General features: G+C 38.5%; 1 protein-coding gene across 1 annotated transcript in view; it reads right to left on the reverse strand.

The window, feature by feature from the left end:
• The window catches only part of ATRN (attractin), a gene marked incomplete at both ends in the record, with an annotated part of 98,983 nt that overhangs the window by 48,646 nt on the left and 25,751 nt on the right, over window positions 1-24,586 (reverse strand). The window contains 10 exons of the mRNA XM_084248234.1: window positions 1,924-2,008; window positions 3,218-3,372; window positions 4,369-4,552; window positions 5,290-5,533; window positions 6,692-6,782; window positions 9,634-9,802; window positions 10,861-11,066; window positions 14,443-14,571; window positions 19,838-19,951; window positions 22,084-22,167. Of these exons, the coding sequence (XP_084104360.1) occupies window positions 1,924-2,008; window positions 3,218-3,372; window positions 4,369-4,552; window positions 5,290-5,533; window positions 6,692-6,782; window positions 9,634-9,802; window positions 10,861-11,066; window positions 14,443-14,571; window positions 19,838-19,951; window positions 22,084-22,167 (1,461 nt within the window). The remainder of the gene's footprint in view (window positions 1-1,923; window positions 2,009-3,217; window positions 3,373-4,368; window positions 4,553-5,289; window positions 5,534-6,691; window positions 6,783-9,633; window positions 9,803-10,860; window positions 11,067-14,442; window positions 14,572-19,837; window positions 19,952-22,083; window positions 22,168-24,586) is intronic.

Here is a 24,586-nt window from a genome sequence, read left to right on the forward strand (position 1 = left end):
GACTTAAAAATGGAAAATAAGATCAATAAGCAGAAGATACAGAAAAACAGACTCCAGAGAGTATAAAGAATTTGTTATAACTAATGCCTACAGAAAAGGAAGACACTTCCTTCTTACGTGAGTTTCCAGTCCTGGCCATGTGTAAGTGTTTACCAGACCTTTACATAGTCAAAGGGAATTGCCTGCATTAAGTGGGAATTTGGAGCAGGAAAATTCACGGATCTCTTCCAACTCTGAGATCCTACCATCTGCTAGAAAGGTCAGTACTAACCCACACTCAGGTATCAAGTAATTCCCTCAAATCGATAGGTGGTTAGATTAATGAAGATTTTGTGAATTTCTAAGAATTTGTTGCTATATCTTAAAATAGTTACATTTCAAGAACTAAAAATGAACACTGGGTTTAATTTCTAATTTCATGCAGGCTTCCTTAGTATCAGAGTAAGCAGTCCATTAAGCTGTCAACTTGTTGCTTAAACCAAGTCATTACAGTTGGCGCTCTACCTGACTAGGAAAGGAGAGTTTTGAAAAAAAAAGGAGAACGGGTACTCAGGTAGGCAGAAACATTAGAGAACAGAGATGGGAAGAATGCTAGGCTGGTGTGCCCCAGTTTCCCACTAGAAGTCAAAATCCTTCCATTTTAGTCTATACCTATCAAACATTAGCAAAGTAAAACTGTATTTATTGGTAAATTTTAAATTTTCTGCTGAGTGATTACTTTATAAAATATGTCCTCTTTTTCCAATATGTGAGAATCTGAATTCTGTCATCTCTTCCTTTACCACAGCTCCAAGATGGGTTGCTTTCTTCCCTTTCCTAACCCAAGTTGAATTACTTCCATCTATCCTGCATCACCACAACAGAACTTCTGACAGTCAAACATAATATAGGCATTATAGCATTTAAATAATTTCAGGTTTGATAAGGCCTAGAATTTTAAAAGGTGAAGTAGACAACAGTGTACCGATAACAATCACAGTAACAGTGAGAAAAATTAATAATACAATGACAAAGATTGGGCTGTTTTAACAAATTAAAAATCTTTCAAGCACCCTGTAGCCAACAGGTAGGTGGCCACTCTGGATCCCCCTTAGAAGGCAGAGCCTTCTCCCTTCTCCAGAGGCAGATTCATGAAGGACTCCTTTAGTTTGTGTCAGGCATTTTCAAATGATGCAATGAAATACAGTGCAGACTTCAGATTATCCAAAGACTGGATAGATTTGATCTACCTGGAGCTTCAGAATCTCTCCAATTCTGTTCCCTTACTTTATCTGCTTTCTGAAGTGCCTTCTCTCTTGTTCCCCCCAAATCTTTCCTTACTAGTCAGACACAACTACAAAAAACCAACAACCTAGAACAATAGCAAACAGCAGCGGGCATAAACAGTAACAGCACGTAATGTAAGGGATGGCACGAGACAGCAGACTCCCACATGCTAATAAAATCACATCAACAAACATGGCATTAGAAGTAATTCAAGGGCCTCCCCAGTGGCGCAGTGGTTGAGCGCTGGGTTGCGAAGCTGCCGGCAGCCTCTGCAGAACAGGTTCAATCCCTGGCCACCAGCGAGGGTCCCACATGGCGCGACAGACCTCTCCTGCAGCTCTCGCTGCTCCCCTCAGCAGTATATTTCGTCAGTCTGCCTGTTCTGTTCCCTGCTCTGGCTCTGGTGAATTCTCTCACCCTCCCAGGCTTCTGACTATACCCAGTGCTTGTATAAATAAATAAATAAATCTTTTAAAAAAAATAAAAGAAGTAATTCAAATCCCATCAAATATTTCAAATATAAATCAGGCAATTCCTACCTACATAATTCTGTGAAAAACTAATGGGATGAATATGTGCTAGCCCACGCCTCCCTATTTTACTTCATTTTCATTTTAAGCACAAGAGAAATGGAACAAACACTTTTTTCCCAGTTACCTGTTGTGTAAGACTGCTGAATGGCCAAACCTGTTGACATCATGGTGGAGATCAGGTCTGGGAAGCACGGACCAGCGATCACAAGCTAGGAGCAAGAAAAACACTTCAAAAGGGACTGCCATTCACAATCAGTTGGAACTGGCATTTTCTTTGAGAAGAAAGTTGCAGCAAGCATAGCCACACAAAATGCACCTCAGGTTTTCTATATCACATTGTTATTTCAGCAGCAGCGGGGTGTGGAAGGGACGCAGGACCACATGACAATCCTAATTAGCGAGTGGGCCTGACATCTACGATACCCACGTCACTCTCCCTGTCACCCATCACTTTTACCCACTAGAATGGGTTTAAACTTAAGCAAATTTGACATTCTTCAAAGCTTAGGTAAGTAGAACAAGTAGGTTCCATAACTATTTTCTACTCTTCTTTCTATGGATTTGCCCAAGGTTAGAGTTAAAATGGGGAAATAGAGGTGGAAAATTAAAACCAAAAACCATGTTTTCCAAGTATTGTCTAATTTTTTAAAAGTCTTTTCCTATATCCTCCAGATCTACTAACACTTTCTGTTGCTGACTTTACAGTGTTCCCAAGGGGCCAGTCTGTAGGTCCCACCTCAAAAAGGTTTTCCCTGACCTTCATGCCCTCGAGTTAAGGGATGCTTGTAAGTGTTCTCGCATATTCCCTCAGCAAGAAACACCCTGAATTGCATTGATAATTTGACTGCCTCTTTAACCGTGAGGCCAAGGGCTGTAACTTATTCATTTTATAATCCCCAGTGTACAAGCTTAGTGGCTGGCACATGTCTATTGAAAACGAACATCTGATGCTATTTAAATAAGAGAACCTAATATTTGTTTTGCATGAACAAATACTGCCCTCTTCTGGTCAACCATACTACCACACCAAAATTTGTAAAATTCCAGGTCAGAGTACACAGCAAGATTGTGTGAAACCAGTTTCCAGGGAGGGAGATAAAGCTGTATTGAAACCAATTTAACACAATGCTGGTGGTCATAATTACATAACACTAATACATAAGGCATCTGTAATACAGGAGAGTCAGTTACCTCAACTGCCCCACAAAAATTATCATTCAGCCAATTAAAGGGAATAACAAAGAATTTAATATAAAAGTAATGCTTTTTAATCAATGTTCATTACCCAACACAATCTAAAAAAAATCTAACTCTTTCAAAGGGTTTATTCATTTATAATGGTGATATTTTCAGTTTCTTTTAAAATACTGCTTATAGACAAAAAAGATTCTTGAAGCTAAACTGTCTGGGAAACTTACCAATGTCGTAAACCATGAAATCTGAAGAGAAGCACTTGGCACCATGGCTCATGGATGTGTCATTATGTGTGTTTCCTCCAAACACCAGCATGGCCCCACTCACTATCACAGCTGTGTGCAAGTAACGGAAAAATCGGCTGTCCTTAAGAATGGTCCTTTTGAGTTTATTTAAAAATAATAAATATAAGGTTAGTCTCTTAGAATAATGATCATTTGCTAGTGCAAACAAACATTTTAACTTCAAACCCAAATGTGCAAACAGCTGCAGACTTTTCCTCATATAAAAGTCACTTTCTCGATAACAAACAAATGTAAAATCATAAAGACCTATGAGAATTCTGACAAACTATATTATGAGCCTTAAAATTGTTCATAACCAAAAAAAAAATTGTTCATAACCCTATGGCCCTACAATTTCAGCTTGTGAACTGAAATTATAGAATTATAGATGAAAGATTACACATAAAACGTTATTAGTAAGATATAATTTAGAAACCAAAACTTCCAATTTGTACAGACTCAGTGTACCCATATGATGGACTGTTACACAATCATTAAAAACAATTTTTATGATAGAACATAAAATGGTATTCATACATGTTCTCAAATATGTGAGGAAATGTGAAAAGGCAGATAAACCATTGCTTTGTAATGACATTACAAGTTGTTGAAATCTGCTTTACATACACAGTTCAGAGTGAGGGGAGCTCTAATCTGTTAGGTACTGAGACCACCTGTTTGATGGTTTCATAGAATGGTATCAGCTACTGACTCGAAGGATGACACACCTTACTCATCAAGAATAGGTTAAGTAGGTAGAGCCTACTTAATTACAAAAATGTGAATAAATAGCTATGTAGAAAAATTTATTCCTTAGGATTCAGAAAGCTAAAATTTTTATCCTGAGTGCATAAAAACTGAAAATCAGTCAAAAAATACCAAGGATTTTCTAATCAACTTATTACAAAACCGTAAGACAAAGCAACTGCTGGCTACTTTATTACCTTCTGTTTATTTCTTGATTTCTCTATTTACAATGCTGAGCAGAAAAATCGGCTAGGTTTGAAAATCTAAATATAGCGCAGTATTCTCTACCAATTGCCTCTCCAAAACTCACACCTTAAAATGAAAGCTCAAGAAAAAGCACCCACCACATCTGGTTGTCCACATCATATCTGTAGAGGTCATCGGCAAGTCGGTATTTATTGGCACTGAAAGCCTTGTAGCCTCCGTGAACATACAGGGCCCTTGTCCTATGGTCATAAACACTGCTGTGGCCATAGCCTCCTTGGACAAGGGCACCATTGGTGTGTAATATGCTCCATGTGTTCTTATCTGGAAAAAGCAAACAAAGGCAAAAATTGCAGGCTCTTCGCTAACACTTAAAATATCCAAAAAGCTTAGGACAAGAAAAGAGATTTCAGGAGACTTGATACAAACAACTTTCTTCTAAAAGTCTTTTTATTTTTAAAGGAAAGCCACCTAAAAATCTTGTAACAAAGCCAGGTGGCCAAAAGCCCACCTTTAATGTTCTGATGTTCTAATATGCCTTGTGGGAAAAGAATTACAGTAAATTTAAGTCTTTGATGCCTCCCAATTGAACACTTAATTTCCCATGACCTTTAGAGGCCAATACACAGATGTACTTCATAAGCCTACTTCCTCAAAATATCAATTATAGCTGGTGTACCTACGCCACAATAACAGATCTAATAGTTTAACCAAAGGAAGATTACATATTCCAGGGAAATCACACCAGTCTCTAAAGGGCTATCCAAATAGATTTTCTCCAGAATACTTATTTTGAACCATTTTAGTTTATTTATTTAATTTTCAACACCCACAGCACGTTAGTGCATTCTCTGGCTCCTTGCCAAATTAAGACTTGCCAAATAGCTATCACAGTATAGCATCAATAATCTAGATTTTTTATTGGCAATACATCAATGTTAACCGCATTTCAGGATAAAAGTACTGAATCAAGGTTAGGTGAAATCTGGCTAAACAGTCAAAAGGGTAAAGGCTTTAAATCTGACATTCAAAAAATATCCACTGGAAAAAAAGAAACCTACCCAAGTCATATTCCTGCACATTGCTTATATATCCATAGAGAGGGCAGTGACCAAAGATGACCAGCATTACCACCCGGCCAGTCTTCAGCATGACGATATGGGCCGAGTGTCCCACCACCGCATACTGTTCCTTTGCTTTCGGAGTCAGCATCACCCATGACTCATTGTGAATATGAAATACTCTCAACTCATTGGTCACATTTCCCGTTGAATCAATTTTTCCTCCATACATGTAAATTTTATCCTAGAAAACAATGTAAACAAAATTCTAAAAAATATCCCTGAGAATAGAAAGGATCAGTCCAAATTATCAATATTATTCTTAGCTTAAAAAGTGTTAATGAAATGCACCTTTCAGTAAATTATTGGGAAAAGGAGCAAATAAAATAAATCACATTCTACATCTCTAATACCACCACCTTTCTTGGGTTTCCTCACAGAAGATCTTTTACGATATAAAATGACCTAGAAAAATGAAGCTGAAAAGTTCTCACATCCTACCAGAAGCCACAAAAACAAGGAAATGAAAGTGATTATTCAGTTATATTGCAATGTGGCTATTCTTGACAAAACTTGCTAAACATTAACTTTTAACCTCTTAGTACCACAATCATATCCCAGTATAATTTCAGTCTAAGATTTAAAATCTCTTAGGTTCAATTAGTTTCAACTTTAATTTCCACCTGTAACTTTGCTAGTTATATGCCCATTCAAAATAGAAAGATTTCTCCCAACTTAAAAACCAACACTGAAGTCAAAATCAGAGAGAGAGAAAGTGGCATGGTGATTGCATGTGCTGGGGGGTGGGGAGTTACTGTTTTAATGGACACAGAGCTGCAGCTTTACAGGATTAAAGAATGCATTTTATACCACTGAAGTGTACACCTAAAAAATGGTTAAGATGGTCAACATTGCACTTTATACACACACACACCACAAACACACACATATATATATTTCACCATTAAAAATTTGAGGAAAGGGCCTCTCCGGTGGCGCAGCGGTTGAGCGCTGGGTTGCGAAGCTGCCCACGGCCTCTGCAGCACCGGTTCAATCCCCGGCTGCTCCCCGGCCACCGGAGGAGGGTCCCACATGGCGCACAGACCTCTCCTGCCGCCCGCTGCTCCCCTCAGCAGTGTACTTCGGTCCTTCTGCCTGCTCTGCTCCCCGCTCTGGCTCTGGTGAATTCTCTTACCCTCCCACACTTCTGACTGTACCCAGTGCATGTACAAACAAACAAACAAATAAATAATAAAAACATGCCTCTATAAAAATAAATAAATAGATAAAAAAAAAATTTGAGGAAAAAAAATCTCAACACAATAGATTTTCATCTACATAATGTGAAAAGTGAGTGTGGAAAAGCTGAGTTTCTAGTTTAGTACCATAGCAGACATTTTACCTTGTGCAATGCTAACGAATGGCCGTATCTGCCAACCACATTGTTCACAGAATGATTCAGTGTAAGCCACTCCCTAGAAGCAAGGTCATACCTACAAAATAAACAGATTATGTTTTTGAGATGACAAAACAGGAAAAAAAAAATACAACAGATTACAAAACAGAATAGGTCATATTCTTTCATTTGTGATAAAATCAGTGTGAAGATGCTCATTAAATCTGCCATAGATATTGGGAGGTACTCTGGCAAAACCTAAACTTATCTAGGTTTCCTGGATCATGTGAGAACTCAGGAAGATGGGGGCTGTGTTACACAGAACAGCGTTGGGACAAGAAAGAAAGAAAACCTGCAGCAAAACCTAACACTTCCAAAAACCTCCTCTACACATGGTCCAAAATCACTTGAAGTTTGCATTATACTCCAGGGACTTAAATGTTCATTACCATAGCTTTCCTTTCATTAAAGACATGTACCAAAAAAGGAAGACTAATTAATAAGTAAAAGAAAATTCCTGACCTTTCATTTTCTTTAACTGATTTCTAAAAAATCCTATTTTCAAGAAAACTAGAATGTCATTATAGCATTTCAACTATACTATGAACATATTTGAAGATCTTTAAAATATAAAAATGCCCAAAAGACAATCATTTATACTCTTACACTGCAGTATTAATCACAATCAATTTTTTAGATTATTCATTGTTTCTGAGGAAAACACCACTATTGATTTTCAATTGAAATCTGAACACTTTGGGTCTCATGACATGAAACTCTAGATCTTATTTAAATCTTCTATTATAGCAAGCCTCCTCTGATACCACCCCAGTGGGGAGGAGAGAGGTTAACTCATAACTGCCGTTAAGCTAAGTAGGAGCTAAAATTTAGGCTCTATGTGACCTCCACTGATGTCTTGGGTGGGAAAGACCTCTTTATTTCTTAGTGGAAAGGAAAGTCCTAGCTCCCTAATGGCCTTCTCTGACACTGTCCTGGTGGGGTTGGGAGGAGGCCAGTGGGAATGTCTCACTAAGTCCTTGCAAGGGTGGAAATCTAAATTCTATGCTCACTCTTTGCTGGCAGGGATGGGTGGGGCCAAGTTCTGTGGTCTTTGGCTGGAGTAGAGAGGTTATTGTCTAAAAGCTTTCTGTCTTGCTAAGTTGTCCCTTTCCTTGCCCTTGAACTAGAGACAGCAGGTTTTTCTTGGGGCTTTTTCAGCATGGGCTGAGTTTTCCAACATCAAGTCTGAGCTATATGACATAAAGAGAAAAATCTTCAAACGTGCCATTATGTCATTCTTTGAGTCCCTAGGGACATAATCAGATTGCCTTCTTCCTTCTACCTTCCAGAGTTTTCTCATGTTTGTTTTATATATAATGTACAGGGTTTTTAACTGTACTTACAAAGATTAAGGGAAAGTGACATTCAATTCTTTATGATTTAAAAAAAATCCTTTTTTATATTTTATTTTTAAAGGTGTATCTGCTGTAGTTTATTCTGTATTCCTTCTTGGTTTGTCTTCTATTTTGAAATTTTAAAATCCCGTCTCCTTTGTAAATTTTTCTAGTTCTGATAATGTTGTTCTTTCACATCCTATATCATTTTCTTATTGCATATCAGCTGATCTCAGAGTACTAAGTATAATTTTAATCAGTTTTGTGAACGTATTTTTCTACTACGTGTTCATGTATGGAGTGATGTTATTCTACTCCTTATTCTCTTTTTTCTTGTAATAACTTTCTATGCAATTTGAACTTGATATTTTTCTTGGTATTTATTCAATCCTAAGTAAAATTATTTTTCCCTGAACTTTACCAGGGGAGGCTTGGTTTGGGTGAGTTTTTCTAATTTCTTAGCTCTGTTCTGTTGCTGCAATGTAGTGTTCAAATACACACAACTGTCTTGTTAAAGATCTCTTGGCTCCGCTCCACTCCCTAAATGTTATCTGGAGTTTCTTTTACTTTGTCTCTACTGCCCTTGTCCTGTTCAATCTGAATTCTATTCCCAGAAGCTTCTCCTCAATGTGCAACTTTGTCTTCAAAGAGAGTTTGGAGGTTCTGAGCCCTTAAACTCATCCCACCACCAGACTATGCAAAAACCTTTCCAATTCCAGCTGCTATTCAGTTGTTGGTTGCTCCATTGCTCCCCTTTGCTTATTCCTGTATAGATACCATAACACACAGGTCTTAGAGTCGAGGGTTTAGCCCCACCCCTTTGTGTAGATTCCTTCTGGCCAGGTTTTGCTATAGATGTTGCCCGTGTGGTTTTTAATCCCAGATAATCCTAGATTATCTTGTGTGTTTTCCTGTCTATATCTAGGGGGAATTCATAAACTGTGCCACATTTCTAGAATCTCTTAAAGAACAGATGCTGGTTTTTTATTCCTCAATAATCTTCATTAATACAAAATGCTTAGAAAGAATTTCCAGGTCACAAATCAACATAACTGTTCATAAAAGTCTCTCAAGTCAATTACCAGAGTTAATTCCATAGGGACAACATACATTCTCCTTTCAAGATTAGCAGCATAAAAAACCAGCAATAGATGAAGAACCCTGGGAAGTATCAGACAATGCCATACATTCTACTAGCAAGCTCTAAATTCTTATCATTTGACTATAGAAATACAATTAAGAGATGAATAAATACCTTAAGTATCTAGAACCTACTATGTATACCTAACATCAACAATACAAAATAACAAAACAGCAAAAGCATTACGCAAAAAAGATGAACTATTGCTTGTTACAATACTGAATTTTTGTAGTTCCCAATTTCAAAAGCAAAGACTATATCAAAACAGTCTAGAACACCACAACCAAAATATTAACATGGATTTTCCTCAGGTAGTGCAATTATTGATGACTTCTTTTTGTTCTTCTTATCACTATAATAAATTTTCAAAATAGAGAACTAAGCTTCTTGCAAAAACATTTAAAAAAACTTACGCTAGAACCATGTTGTAATCTGAGTGGTTGAACATATATCCTCCAACAACCCACATTATATTTCCATTGACCACAGCTTTATGAGAGGCTCTGGGGAGCTTTAGATTAGAATATTCCTCCCGAGTCCAAAATGACTGGTTAGCTGGTATAGGAATTGAACATCCAGGACCTAATAGAACATAATAAATTAGCTTCACAAAATGCTGTTTTAAATTTTTTGGATTTCAAATTTATTCATGCAAATGTAACAAATATCTGAAGAATACTGTCTTTCATTTAGCATGTAAATGTCCAACAAAGTGTTCTAATATGTGCCTTCAATTTACTCAAGCTAGTAACCAAGGATGATCCCTGATAAAATTCAAAATCATACGCTAATGATGGCCTGAGCATATCCAGGTTAGGATTTTTTGGTAATGAAATACTTGCTTAAGCAATACTCGAAGGACAGAGCAGACAATGGAATGATTAATTCAAATGAAAGGCTAAAATGTAAAAATGTGTCCTGGGAGTAATAACACAAACTATCCATTTCCTGGAAAATCAAGACACTCCTTTTGGGGAGGGTTGGCCGCTGCTGCAACATTTGTACAGTAGAAGGTACTCAAATACTTCAATTTTTTAAACTCCTTAATGTAAGCCAAATGAACAAATTGAAGCATTTAAATAAGGACACTTCCTCTCAAAATAAGTATCCCGAGGAATGGGTAAAGGTATAAAGAAAAAAAAAATCACTAGATTGGTAAAAGCTGTCATCACCCAGTCCTTTAAGAATTTGTTAATGCTTCTTTAATAATCTATATCTGTGGATAATTCCTTTAGCTGACAACTTGAGGATTCCACTGTATAAATAACTCCAATTTTCTCTCAATTTATAGAAAGCTTTTGAGGAGATACTATTACTGTCAGCTCTTATCCCACCCTCCCACCCCCCAACTTAGTTTTCCTCTGTCTTCTTATGGCTGAAACCAAATTCTCCAACTTTTATGAATGAATTGCAAAGAATGTCAAGTCCCTCCACAATTCTCAAGAGACCACAGTCCCACATCTACAAAACTCAAGATTTGTAAGAAGCTCAATCTTTATTGAGATTTAGCTTACTGAGGTAACTTAAATGCTACCTGATTAACATAAATGGTTTAAGTGCTAGGAATACCACAAATCTATAATTTATTCAACTAGGACCATCCTGTAAAGGGAAAGAAAAAAAATGGAAGATGTTCTTACCCTGCCACCCTGAGTAACAGGAGCATCCTCTGCCATCACCTGACTCACAGATGCCTCCACGAGGAAAACCACAGTGATTTACACATTGAGGAATGTCACATGCTTCACCTTTCCAGTTTTCAGAACATTCACATTGAACAGTGTTGCTGCTATTGCTGATCTTACATTCTCCTCGGCCTGAGCAATTGTTTGGACACATGTCAAAACTATAAAAACAGTGGTGGGGGGGGCGGTTAAATCAACACGAAGCAACACTTCAATTAATTTAGCAAAACTTCCTCCTACATAGGGTTTAAGGATCTCACTGTCTCTGTAGTTCATTCACAAGCATAACTGTAGTACTTACCATTCAGCCTAAATGGGGTCATTCAACATTACAGAGCTTTGGTACATAATAAAATTAAATCAACCCTGTGGATTCTCACAAGAAGAGACATGTTAAAGAAATTACAAGGAAAGAAGAGATTCTTGCAAAACTGTCTGGGCTTAGATTCTCAAGGGTGAGATGAGTATCCTATTCCTGGCAGCTCACAAGAGATGAACATTACAAAATTGCCAAATGCACGCTTGCAAATTTGGGAAGGAAAAAGCTAAAACAGTACACTTCATCCTCATGGTACATATCCCTTAAGACTACTGCCGGGGTTGGTGTATTCAACATTTCTTAGTAAGTGTATCTACTCATATCAGATGGGAGAAAAGGGAGGGCCAGTTTAATACAGGAGGTTAATTATAATGTGCTTCATAATACTGTGACTTAAGATAACTGTACTGATAGCACTTTGAAAAGACATAATTCAGGTTTTTTTTTTAATATTTTTAAACTTTTTTTTTAATAGAGGCATGTTTTATTTATTTATTTGTTTGTTTTTTTTGTTTTATACATGCACTGGGTACAGTCAGAAGCGTGGGAGGGTGAGAGAATTCACCAGAGCCAGAGAGGGGAGCAGAGCAGGCAGAAGGACGGAAGTACACTGCTGAGGGGAGCAGCGGGCGGCAGGAGAGGTCTGTGCGCCATGTGGGACCCTCCTCCGGTGGGCGGGGAGCAGCTAGGGATCAAACCGGCGCCACAGAGGCCGCGGGCAGCTTCGCAACCCAGCGCTCAACCGCTGCGCCACGGGGGAGGCCCCATAATTCAGATTTTTTAAAAGGGAAATGATTAGACTATCAAGATACTTTATGAGTATAGATTTCTTCTAAGGTCTGTAAAGAGAACTAAAAAGAAAATTTTAGCAAGGCATATCAGAAAATTAAAAATCAGTTATAGCAAGTTAATAAAATTCCATGCCTATATCCAAATATCAGTTTATACTACTAAAATTTTATAAGTATAAAGTATTTTTATAATCTGTAATTATAATAAATGTGTATGTCTACTTTTCAACACCCAGTAAGATTAAATGAAAAAGAATAATTTTCTAATCCTAAAACAGTTTTAAAGACCTTATTACTATGAGTATTCATTTAAAAAGTTGAGTGACATTTAATTTTTCACATTTAATTTTTTTTTAAAGATTTACTTATTTTTATACAAGAACTGGGGTACAGGCCAGAGATGCGGGAGGGTAAGAGGATTCACCAGAGCCAGAGTGGGGAACAGAACAGGCAGATGGACCGAAGTACACTGCTGAGGGGAGCAGTGAGCGAGACAAGAGAGATCTGCCCCATCATGAGGGTATCATCTTGGCCGGCCGGGAATTGAACTGGTGCTGCAGAGGCTGCAGACAGCTTCACAGCGCTGTGCTCAACCCACTACACTACCAGGGAGGCCCCATTTTATCTTTTTTATTGAGTATAATTGACACATAAAACAATGTTTTAGTTCTAGGTGTACATCACAAGGACTTGCTATATGTATATATTGCAAAATGATTATAAGTTTAGTAAACATCACCACATAGTTACATTTTTTTTTTCCTTGTGATAAGAACTTTGAAGAGCTACTCTCTTAGCACTGCTACATATCAAAATGACCAGACAGGCAGCAGCAGCATCACCCAGATGCTGAGACTGAGAAATATAGTTTCAGGCCATGGCTCTGCTGAACTAGGGGTTAAGTTCAAGAACCCATGTCTTAACAAGCCCCCCAGGAGGTTCCTATGTATGTGGTGTTTGAAAAGCCCTGATTTACACCTGTATCGCCTGTCTCCCCATCTTCAGAGCCAAATTTCTTCACAGAGTATCCCACTCTCAATGCCACGAGTTTCTAATCTTCCATCCTAAACTTCCACAGCAAGCCCCTGACTCCACCCACTCCAGTTAGGGCCACCTAGGGCTTGCTCTGCTTCCTTAGCCTCATAGCTGTCAGTTTCCTCCTTCTTGAAACTCACTTCTCTGTGCTTCTATGACAACAAAGCACACAAACATTCCTCTGCCCCTCAGCTGCCTCTACTGCCCTCTCCCTACTGTTCATAAGCTCCATAAGTCAGTCACACACTGTCCATGTGCCAATGATTCTCAATGACATCCTGACAACTCTTCTGAGCCCCAGATCCTAGTATTATGTCCTGGTTAGACAGCTACATTAATCCAACCAAACTCATCAGTCCATCCCTCAACCCAGCCTGTGTGCTACTGGTGTCATGAAAAATCACCGGCTAGTACTGTGATAAGTTGCCTATGTGGCTACATCACAAACCCAATCAAGACAGAGACAACTTCGAATAGGCCTAAAAGAATCCTGAATTGGGCCTCCCTGGTGGCACATGGGATTAAGCACCATACTATGAGGCGATCCCCGGCCAGGCAGGGAGAAACCCACATGGCGAGGCAGACCTCTCCTGTCTCGCGCGCTGCTCCCCTCAGCAGTGTATTTCAGTCGATCTGCCTGTTTTGTTCCCCATTCTGTCTCTGGTGGAACCTCTCACCCACTGTATCTCTGGCCTGTGCCCAGCTCTTGTATGCATAAATAAATAAATCTTTAAAAAAAAAAAAAAAAAGAATCCTGAGATCTCAAGAAAATGGACAGAAAATAAACAGGGTTCCCAGGAGTTGGCAAACTTATCATGTAAAAGACCTAATGGTAAGTATATTAGGCTCTGTGGGCAACACTAGTTATCACAGATTCCCTTGCTGATGGCATTTTATGAACTGAACTATTATGAAAATGAAACGTTCTTAAGAGGGAAAAAAGAAGATAAAAGAATCCTCTCTTTCCAACAAATTCCAAAAGCTGTGTAGTCTAAATTTCCTTTGTAACCTCAACTAAGTTATCATCAATGATCAACTACTGAGTACAAACTACTATTTGTTGAACTGTACTCAGCAATTCATGTTTCCACTCACTAGCTGGAAAATGCTTCTTTCTTCCAGACGCTCAACTGCAAGAGGACCTGGGGTGAAAAGGTCCCACCACTTTGATGACTTCTTTTACCTTTTCCTGCTACTTTCGTCATTTATAAAAGGAGTAGAAAAGCAATGCCCATACCTCACGGGGTTTTTAAAAGAACATCACGTGAGAAGATCCATGCAAATTGCTTAGTACAATGCCTGGCACATGGTAAGCCCTCGATATATTTTAGTCACTATGACTTAAATACAGTCTGTTGAGTAAATCTCATGTATTATGCATAAATATCTTACTTGTATGTGATATTAAATCCAGTCAGATTATAGGCAGCATCACTGAAGAAATGTAGCAGGGCATAACCTGAAGTGGCAACAACCTCAGGCACAGTCTCGTTGCCCTCTCTCTCCGGAACGATGAGGCCGCTGAAATGAAAGCACACTTCTTACAAAGGGAAGCACAGTCACAGGCACGTCCCATGGTGATACACAAATTCAGAATGGGAATTCAACTTTACAATTTAAAAATCCACTTCTGGGAAGAGGGGCGAATTCTGTGACAAATGCCCGGTTCTACGCCCCTAGTTCTGGAGGCGCCAGGGATGAGATCTAACGCTTCTGTCAGGCTCTTCTTTATTCCGAAAGGACTGTATTTCTAATGAGGTTTGAAATCAATGGCCCTATTCTTTTTTTAATTTAATAAAACTTTTTATAATGCTCCTTTGAAAAACTGAGTAAACCTCCACCATCACAGAGCGTAGCAAACTTTACGAGCTCATGAATGCCAAATACATGCTGCTGAAAGACATGAAAGGCTACAATAACAATAAAAAAGCTTGATAAACAAACACCTAGAATCCCAACATATTAGCATCCTAATTTATTTTGCCTAATGTATACCATACCACATCCTCTATTCTATTTTACAAGTAATATACCACAAGCATTTCCAATGACATTAAAAGCTTCTTGAAGCTTTGAGGATCTCGGTCAGAGTCTAATACACTGTTGTGTTTGTTGGGTTCCTGAAGAAGGAGAGAATTACTGAGTCATAGGCCTAAACAATGGCTTTCAGGCTCTTGATCCAGAATACCAACTTGCTTTCCAGAAGAGATATGAAATCCTGACTTGAAATTCCATCAATCGAGAATAAAAGGGTTCATCCCACTCCTGTTGACAAAGAACTCCAGTTCTATTTTGGTTTTGCTAATTAATAAGTGAAAGTGATTTTTAAATTGTAGTTTTGAGTTTCTGCATATTCCTGAAGTTAATTATTTCTTCCTCTATTTACCTGCCTTTTGCATTTCTTCATATGCTCACATCTTTTGCCCAATTATCAATTTGCTATCACCACCATCATCTCATTCAGTAAAAGCCTAAAATGCTCACCAGGTCTTATATAATCTGCTCCATGCACACAGCCTCAACCAGTGAATAAGCACCTCACCTCATCTCCTATTACCCCCACTCAACCCCAGTCACACTGGGCTCTGCTTTCCCAGAACACACAGCAGGTAAACTCGCCCCTTAGGATCTGACAATCTTAAATGCCCATTCACTAAGTTGTAACAATTCTATTTCTTTGTAGAAGAAAATACTCCAAGACAAATATACAAAAATTCTCACTGCAGCGCTATTCAGCATAGCAGCAGGCTAAATATCACCTAAATGCTCATCCATACAAAGCTGGCTGAATGAGTCATTATATATCTGTAAGTCTATGAGGACGAAGGAGGAGCTCATTAAGGCAGTCTGATAGGTAGGAAAAAAACAAGTTGCAAAACAATGGGACTAGTATATGTTTACCTTTACATTTATTTACATAAATGCATATAAAAATGACAAAATGCAAGTGTAATATAGGCAGGGTATGAGGAAGAGGAAGAGATGGAATTTTCACTCAGTAAGTTTTTAATATGAAGACAACTCTAGGAATCCCAGGACTCTGAAGGTGCTCCTGGGGCTATGAACGGTGAAGCATTTTCCACTAAGTATTCAACTGGCAGATAATTACTAAGCACTAAGCCCTTACTAGGGAGGAAGCACTGCTGTAGGTCCCAGGAACAAAGAAGTCTCTGCTCTTATGGGGTTCAGATTAGAGAAACAACAAATAAGTTCAGATACATAGCCCTTCATAAAAAGGGGGTGTGTGTGTGTGTGTGTGTGTGTGTCGCAGGCAGAGATAAACACTGTCAGGGGAAATGGGACAGAGCAGAAGAGAAGATGCTACTTTAGAAAGGGAAGGCTTCTGCACAGGTGACATTTGATCAGAGACCTAAGCGAAGGTTTCAGCTATCATCGTGCTTCCATCAGTTTTATACACCAGAAATCCCTGAAATTCTGCAGGGGTAAGCAGATTTTCTAGGAGCAAGGCCACCTAGAAACAGGTATGTCAAAAGCCACCTTCCCATAAGAAATACTGGCACAGGAAAGGGCTGGGGGCTTCAGTCACACGTATGATCCGGAATGAGCTTAGGCTTAAAGAGATGTGAGCACCAATACTCTCTTGCTCCATGTGACTAGGCATGTCACTGGCATCTCCAAGCCTCAGTTTCCTCAAATGTGCAATGACAGAAACCTAACTACCTCACAACAATGTAATGAGGCTCAAACCGGTAAAGCAAGTGACGTGCTTAGCTTCACTGGGTAAGCTGGGGCTCAGTGAGGATGATGGCACCGTGAGGGAGTGGAGACGTACACAACGTGGGATGGGCAGAGAGAAGGACAGAGACCCGCAGAAGGGGCAGAAGGGTCATCTGCACTGGATGACCACTGTCTAGGAGAAAGGGGATCAACTTCCCACTGTCAGAGAGATATAGGTGTTTGCTTCTTCTCACTTCAAAAACTCAATACTGTGACAGCTTTGGGATATGTCACTTTCTCCCAGTGTGAAAATAAAACAACCGGTTTGTGACAAAAATAACCTCCACAGCAAATGACAAACACAGATTCAACCCAGTGCACAAGGAATGGAAGCCTTGTCAGGGAGGAAGTGACGCCCAGGCCTGCCTTTCACTCACCCTCAGCTGCCTCCATGGGCTTGACCCTGCCCCTCATAGATAAGTAAATGCAGACACCACTTAGGCTGCAGCCAGTTGCTCAACTTGAGCAAATTAAGAACTGCATGTCTTAGGGGTCTTCACAATCTTATGTTTTAAATACAGAGTAGCATGGTTTAGAGCCACTTATAAAAATCACTGAACTAAGATATTTATTAAATTCAACCTAACAGGCCTCCCTGGTAGCGCAAGGGGTTAAGCACCGCACTATGAAGCAAAAATGCAGCCTCTACAGCATGAGTTAGATCCCCGGCCGGCCAGAGAGAAACCTGCGTGGCGAAGCAGACCTCTCCTGTCTCGCCTGCTGCTCCCCTCAGTAGTGTGTTTCAGTCAGTCTGCCTGTTCTGTTCCCTACTCTGTCTCTGGTGAATCCTCTCACTCCCCCTCATCTCTGGCCTGTACTCTAGCTCTTGTATGCATAAATAAATAAATAAATCTTAAAAAAAAAAATTTAACCTAACAGTCCCAGGAACAGGTGGACTCTCTGAATAGCAGGGGCACAACCTGACTTGACCAATAGCAATGAGTAAGTTTACTTAATATCCCTCAACCTGACATACCTGTCTTCTTGCAGGACTACATCCTTAAGGGCAGAGAGGCGGAGAGGAGGCAGGATTCTCAGCTGGGAGTTGCAGTCTGGCAGGGCTCAGGCAGGATCTATACTTGGACTAGTGAAGGAGGGTCGCTGAACACGGGAGAGATGCCTGCCTTTGACTACCTTTTCCCAGTGTGCCACGGTTTGACCATGGCTTCCTTTGGGTGCTAACCAGAGCAGACCTTACTCCTGCTACTACTTGCACAAGGCTTCCTCTAATAGCTCTTTACCAAGTCTAAACAATGATGTCATCAACGTATGACCTTTTATAAATTAAAAAAAAAGCTCAAAAGAATAATTTTCTTTTGAAGAATGTTCTCACAGAGGAAAACCACTCTCCTCCTACTCCATCGCTGCTACAGACACCGCATCTCCTAACCAACAGATCCCCACAGAGCAGCTGCCCCACAGAGGCGCTACCTGGCTGGCTGCAATGGTTGAACTGAACACACCACAAAAATCATAAAGCTGCAATGCTGAAGGAGACCACTGCAGTGGTTCTTGAATTGTCTAGAACCGGAACTCTGTTAAACAAACCATATTCAGAATTTTAATATACCAAAAGTAAATGTTCAGGGTCAAATTAAACTTCATAGTTGGCTCAGAGAAGACACAGGCTAAACCAACCCAGCCCACTTTCACCTTGTGATTAGAAGCAGAGAACAAGAACACTTAGATGATCTATTGAAGTTCACATTTGAACTTGGCAGAACTCAAATTAGAAGTCCACATCTTTGACTCCTGTTTGGTTCTTCTTTTTTTTTATTGTTGTACCTACTGCCAGAAATGTCTGGATCCCCAGTCACCATCTCTAGGCTGACCCCTTTAATTCAACAGCACTCTTCAGCATCCTGTCTTGGGATAGTACCCTTGTGGCCTAACCAGTGGTCTTAAAATTGTTCTGTACTTCAGTGCATTAAAGCTTACATGTTTCAGGTATATGTCAATGCTTAAACTTAAATTTTCTCACTATGATTCCACAAAATTCGTACTCAAAATGTCCTAAGTTGAATTACAACATAATCAATGCATTAATTTATACTATTGGTTAACAAACTTTTTAACAGAAACCTAAAAATTCTCCTGGCACCCAGAAAATGGCCTGGTAGTGCAGGCCATTGTGGAGAGGTTTCTAAGTCCCCAGTCACCTCTAGCCTTTGGTTCCTCGCGTGTGTTTACTCTGTGGTACCTGTTACCTACCTACCCACAGGGACACCAACCAGACTAGCAACGAGCAAGGAACACAAGCAACATTTGTTGAATTCATTTCTTTTTAAAGTCAGGGAAGTAAAATGTTTAAAGGAAAGAAATCCAGAAAGTCACTGCAGATGAAAAATTGACAACTATGGACTACCTGAGGGGATGTGCATTACAGAAAAAGGTATTTTTAAAATTCACTGATTGAAAAGTAGAGTGATTTTGAATTCCCATGTAGTCAAGAACATAATAAACAACATAGTTATTACTATTTATAAAAACTAATGTGCCAAAACATCTCAGAATATACCATGTATTTGGTGTTAAGCTGTTTTGCTTTTATCTATTGTTAAAGAATATACTTGGTGGCAGGGGGGGACCACTACAGTCCTCATTCTCCATGGGCAATCACTATTCATTTGATGTCTATTCTTCAAAGTTCCCATCACCCATATTAATACACATTATACATATAAATGCCTGTTGGAAGTCAACAAATAACTTCTGAAAGCCTATACAATCAGGAACATGAGACTCAAGATGGATGTTTTCCTGATTTGGACTTTTCACAAAAATAGTATTACCCAAGATTTTTGCTCACAAAACATTTTTAAAATGTAATCTTTGCCACCACTATGGGAGACAGGTAAATTTGATGCTACAATTACAACTGTATTGATCAAGAAACTAGAAAAAGAGGTCTAGCACTCTGTCCAGAAACTTACCTGGTGGCTACAGGAAACCAAATCAGAACTAGCACGCAAGCAACAAGGCCTCTAGTAAGAGTACTCTTTCCATTAAATAAACAGAAAACAAGATACAAACAAGTGGTTGAGTTTACCTAAAGGCAGCAATTAGTGGTGCATAAATTGAGTCCCCATCATAAACATATAAATGGTCCCAACTACACTCTGTAGCAAAATGATTGAAACGAAGTCTCATTATTCTATTTGGCCTAAAAAAGAACATAAAAAGTAATTTTTAATAATCATCCAAAACATTTAAGCTTATACATTTAAGAAACATTTAAGAAAGAAATATCTATTTTAGTAAATGTGCTGCCAAAACAAACACTAAGGAAAAAAAAAATCTAGATAAACTGTTAACAAATCTGTAAGGAGAGAAGAAAATGCATTATATTACCTGGTAGTCCTTCATTTGTCAAATATTTGCTTAGTACTATGCTTGTGCAACAGACCACAAAACATGAAATGGTAAACAAAACAGACATGGCCTATGACTCTTTGGACCTTACATGCCATTCAGTGGCCATTCTGTACCAATCCACTAGTCTTTTTGCACTTCCTTCCTTCCTTACTCAAGATTCTGTACTACATTAATGCGCTACTCCACCTTTCAATTCTCTGAACTTGCCTGTCCCTCTAGCCTTTTCATGGAACTACCTGGCAAAAGCTCACTTATATGCTTTGATTTAGACTGAATCCAGCCAGTTAGGTAAGCTGGTTCCAATTCTGGTCACTGCTCACTAGCTTCAAATGTCACTTCAATCTTGCCAGCAATGTAACTACCCTTCTCTTCCACTCCACCACTGGGTAACTCTCAATTACTATTTCAAACCATCCAGTCCCACCTTCCTGCTTATGCTCAGCAATCAGACAAAAAGCTTTCAAATTCCCACTTCCCAAAATAGATATACCTACCTATTCCCCTTTACAGCTCTCAAATATTTAACATATCACTTTCATATGGAACTTCCAAAAACACATTTACATTTGCTGAAGCATTACATATGTCACAAAAAAACAACAAAACATGAAAAGTTTCAAATCCCACCTCTCCTTCCAGCTCTGACCCACTCTGTCTATCCCTTTCTCCTCTGAATAAAGTGAAAGTTCATGGGGGAATATGTTGCCAAAGATAAAATGTAAACTTTCGGGCAATAATTAGAGGTTGGGAAAATTTGTAGCTCCCACCCAGACACAAATTCCCAATACATAAAACTTTCTGATGAGATTGATAGTGATTCTAACCAATGTGATTTTTTAAAACATCATATAATGTAATATGGCAATGACAAGTATAATTCAGTAAGGCAATATTTTCCAAATGACCTATACACATCATGAAACAACTCCATGCATGAGTTAAAGAACCACTCAGAGTACAAGAAAACCAATGAATGTTTTAAAGTTCTAAGTTCACTAACATTATTTCAGGGTCCATACTGCAATTTCCTTTTAAGCAATTACCTCTCGTCAAGTTTTGCAGTAGCATCAAAGAGGACATCCACAATTATTTTAAAAAGCTATTAAAATCTTGTCCTTTTTCCTACTACATATTTAAGTGAACCATATTTTTTTTATATAAACTTCACGATAACAAAGTGAATGTAGGAGGAAAATATGACAATCCAGTTGTTGTTTTCTATTAGAACAAAGAAGATCTACCAAAATGTAAGTCATTCTTCTATTTTTTTTAAATACAGGGTTAGGACTTTTTCTTCATAAAATGTCATTTGTACAAATATGTAGTGGGCTTATTGTTGTTTTTAAATGAAATGTTCTTTATTTTAATTTCTATATGACAAGCACAGATAGAAATCACATTAACAAAATGTTTCTTTGAATTCTCAAAGTTTAAGAGTGTCAAGAGGTCCTGAGACCAAGAAGCTTGAGAAACACTGTTTTAAAGGTCTGTCACAAAGGGAAGGAGAAAAAGAAGGCAATAGCTCAAGGAGTACCCATACTAGAGAAGGAATTGTTCAGTCAACAATAGGTATTCTGATACTTCTTCCCACAATCAAAACAGGTTCTTAAAAAATGACAGTGTTTAATTTTATAATGCATTAAAGCTGACCACTGAATATACTCAACACTTTTTAAATGATTACAATCCAAATATACAAATGCCTCACATGTGCATATATTAATAGGAACATTTTTTAAATTAACAATGAAGATTAAGATAACCAAAAATCAAATTCATTTGCCAAATGAAAAGCTATCAAGTAAAAGTATTTAAATTACTTCACACTACATATTAATGTTTTACTTGAAGGAAAAGCAAGTCAAGAAAAAGAAACTTCTTTCTATCCTGAAAGAAATTAAATTAGTAATTACTACTTACTGTCCTTCAATGAGCCATGTGCACTTTGTTTTATATTTATAATTTCCAGGTCCATCTGTTACAAACCCAGAAGATCCAGTTAATCTGTAATTAAAAAAGAAAAACATAAAGCCATGAAAATTTCATATACTAGTACTATTTTTCTTCATTGTCAATGTAATTCAAGTTAAGGATGGTGATACATTAATTCTTACTATAACCATAAGGAAATGGCTGAATAGTTATATTCAGATAACACAAATGTGGATACAACAAATACTTGCCATATTCTTAGAGAAAATAGGACACAAATATATTAAAATCACAAACACATCTAAATCTTTCTAGCTGAGATAGGAAAGTCATACCATGAAAATGATCATAAGAACTTATAAGTTTGTTATTAAAAAATAAGATCACATGGGCCTCCCTGGTGGTGCAAGGGGTTAAGACGCAACCTATGAAGCTATCTGCAGCCACTGCAGCACGAATTCTACCCTGGCCTGGGAACTACCCACATGGTACAGCAGACCTCTCCTGACTCCTCACCCTGCTTTCCTCAGCAGTGTTTTTCAGTCGATCTGCCTGTTCTGTTCTCCCCTCTGTCTCTGGTGAATCCTCTCACACCCCACAACTCTGGCCTATACCCCAGTTCTTGTATGCATAAATAAATAAGTCTTAAAAAAAGTTTAAGAAAATAAGATCACACATATATAATTACAGTTATAAGCATATTTAATACAATGCAGACAGCCTAACTGTCATCAAGCTACAACTCACAGCAGACCTATCAGAACCTTCAGCTGCTGCCTCTGAGGTGGCAATCTCCCAGACTCCACAAGCAGTGTACATCAGCACCTGCTTTCCCATACTTGTGCCAAGTCTGACGTTTATTAATATTTGTAGGTCGTGCCAACATGATGGGATATCCTGGCATCTCACTAATACTTTGGTACAAACCCTGATGTTTGAGTATCTTCTCATATGTTTCATCCTCCTTTGTGAATTAAGGTTCCATATTCTCTGTCTACTTTGCTACCAAATGTCCTTTGGAAATTCATATCTAGGAGTTCTTATATTAAGGATCCATCCTATTTTATGGTAAATGTATCAAAATATGTCTTCTGGGTTTACTTTTTTTATACCAGCTGCAACAGGGAGTGTGGTCATCAGACAGGCTCTAGCTGCCTGCTCTTCTAAGAGCTGCCTTGCCCCAGCTCATGCCCTTCCCAGGGCAGCCCACACCAGAGGGGGTATAGAGTGGGTCATTTCAACCCAACAGGGGGCATTCTGACAGGCAACTTTTGCTCCAGAGCTCCTGCAATGAAGCTCAACTTCTTCCTTTGCCCAACCCTGTTCTCTCACAGATGCTATAACCAACTTGTCCCAAACTCCATTTCAGCAAATGCTTCCCAAAACCAATCTATGATAGACATCCAAAGATAATCTCCTTCTCCCTCTGGACTTCACTATGGTTAGATTTTACAGCTGCTGCAAGTACATTTGTCAATCCACCAACACCAAGGATGACAAAGCAAAGAAATGGTCCCAGAAAAGTGGTACCACCTACCATAGAGACCATCCTACTTTAGACTTCTAGTTTTATGGATAAATAAATTTCCATAATTTACTGGTTAATTAATTTACTCTCTCAGTGTGTGTGTGTGTGTGTGTGTGTGTGTTTGTACAGCGCATGCACATATACATGTGCTTCCTTGAATCTTTGTTTCGGGCTTTTAGAGCCCAACAGGTTTTTTGACTTTCTTTCACGCTTATTTTGTTCCCAAGAGTTTCTACAGCCTTCACATGGGCATGCTCAGTTGTGTGCAAGTCAGTTTCACTTTTAGAAAAGAAACAGGTCATTCTTATTTTTGATATTTAGTTTGTATATTTAAACATAAGCATTTACTTAATTTTACAGATCATGAAGAGGCCCGATCAATTAAAGGACAATTCTCCTTTTTGCATTTATTTCTCCAAGTATCCTCCCCACTAAACCACCTCAAGCATTCCGGGCTATTTTTCCCTCATATGTAGAAGTTCATGCCTGGTTCTCTTTAATCTTTTTTTTTTTTTGGTCATACAAATTAATTATTACACAAACTTTTCTGCATCTTCCTGTTCTCAAGAAAACTTTGTGGCATTCTCTCCAATTAATCAAGTGCTAGTCTAATTTACTCTTTTTCATGTAGCTTAATATTCTAATTTGAGGAGGCATTATTGTTTCCTGCCTTTCACCTACTAACATTCACTTTGTTTTCAGTTAGCCAGCATTATGCACACTGCTGCAATAAATATCCCTATACATATGGCCTTACTTTTACTTTTATTTCTAAGAATATAATCTTAGGAGGAAGATTACTGGGCCAAAAGGAATATGAATTTTAATTTTTAACTAAGTTGCCAAGTAATTTTCCACGCGTCTGTTAACAATTCCTATTTGTGCCAGCAGTGTATGAGAATATGCTCTCCCCCACACCCCCTCTGGATTGTGTATTTTTGTTTCTTTTAATTTTCACCAGTT

This window comes from Talpa europaea (assembly GCF_964194135.1).
Source record: "Talpa europaea genome assembly, chromosome: 11".
NCBI lineage: Eukaryota > Metazoa > Chordata > Mammalia > Eulipotyphla > Talpidae > Talpa > Talpa europaea.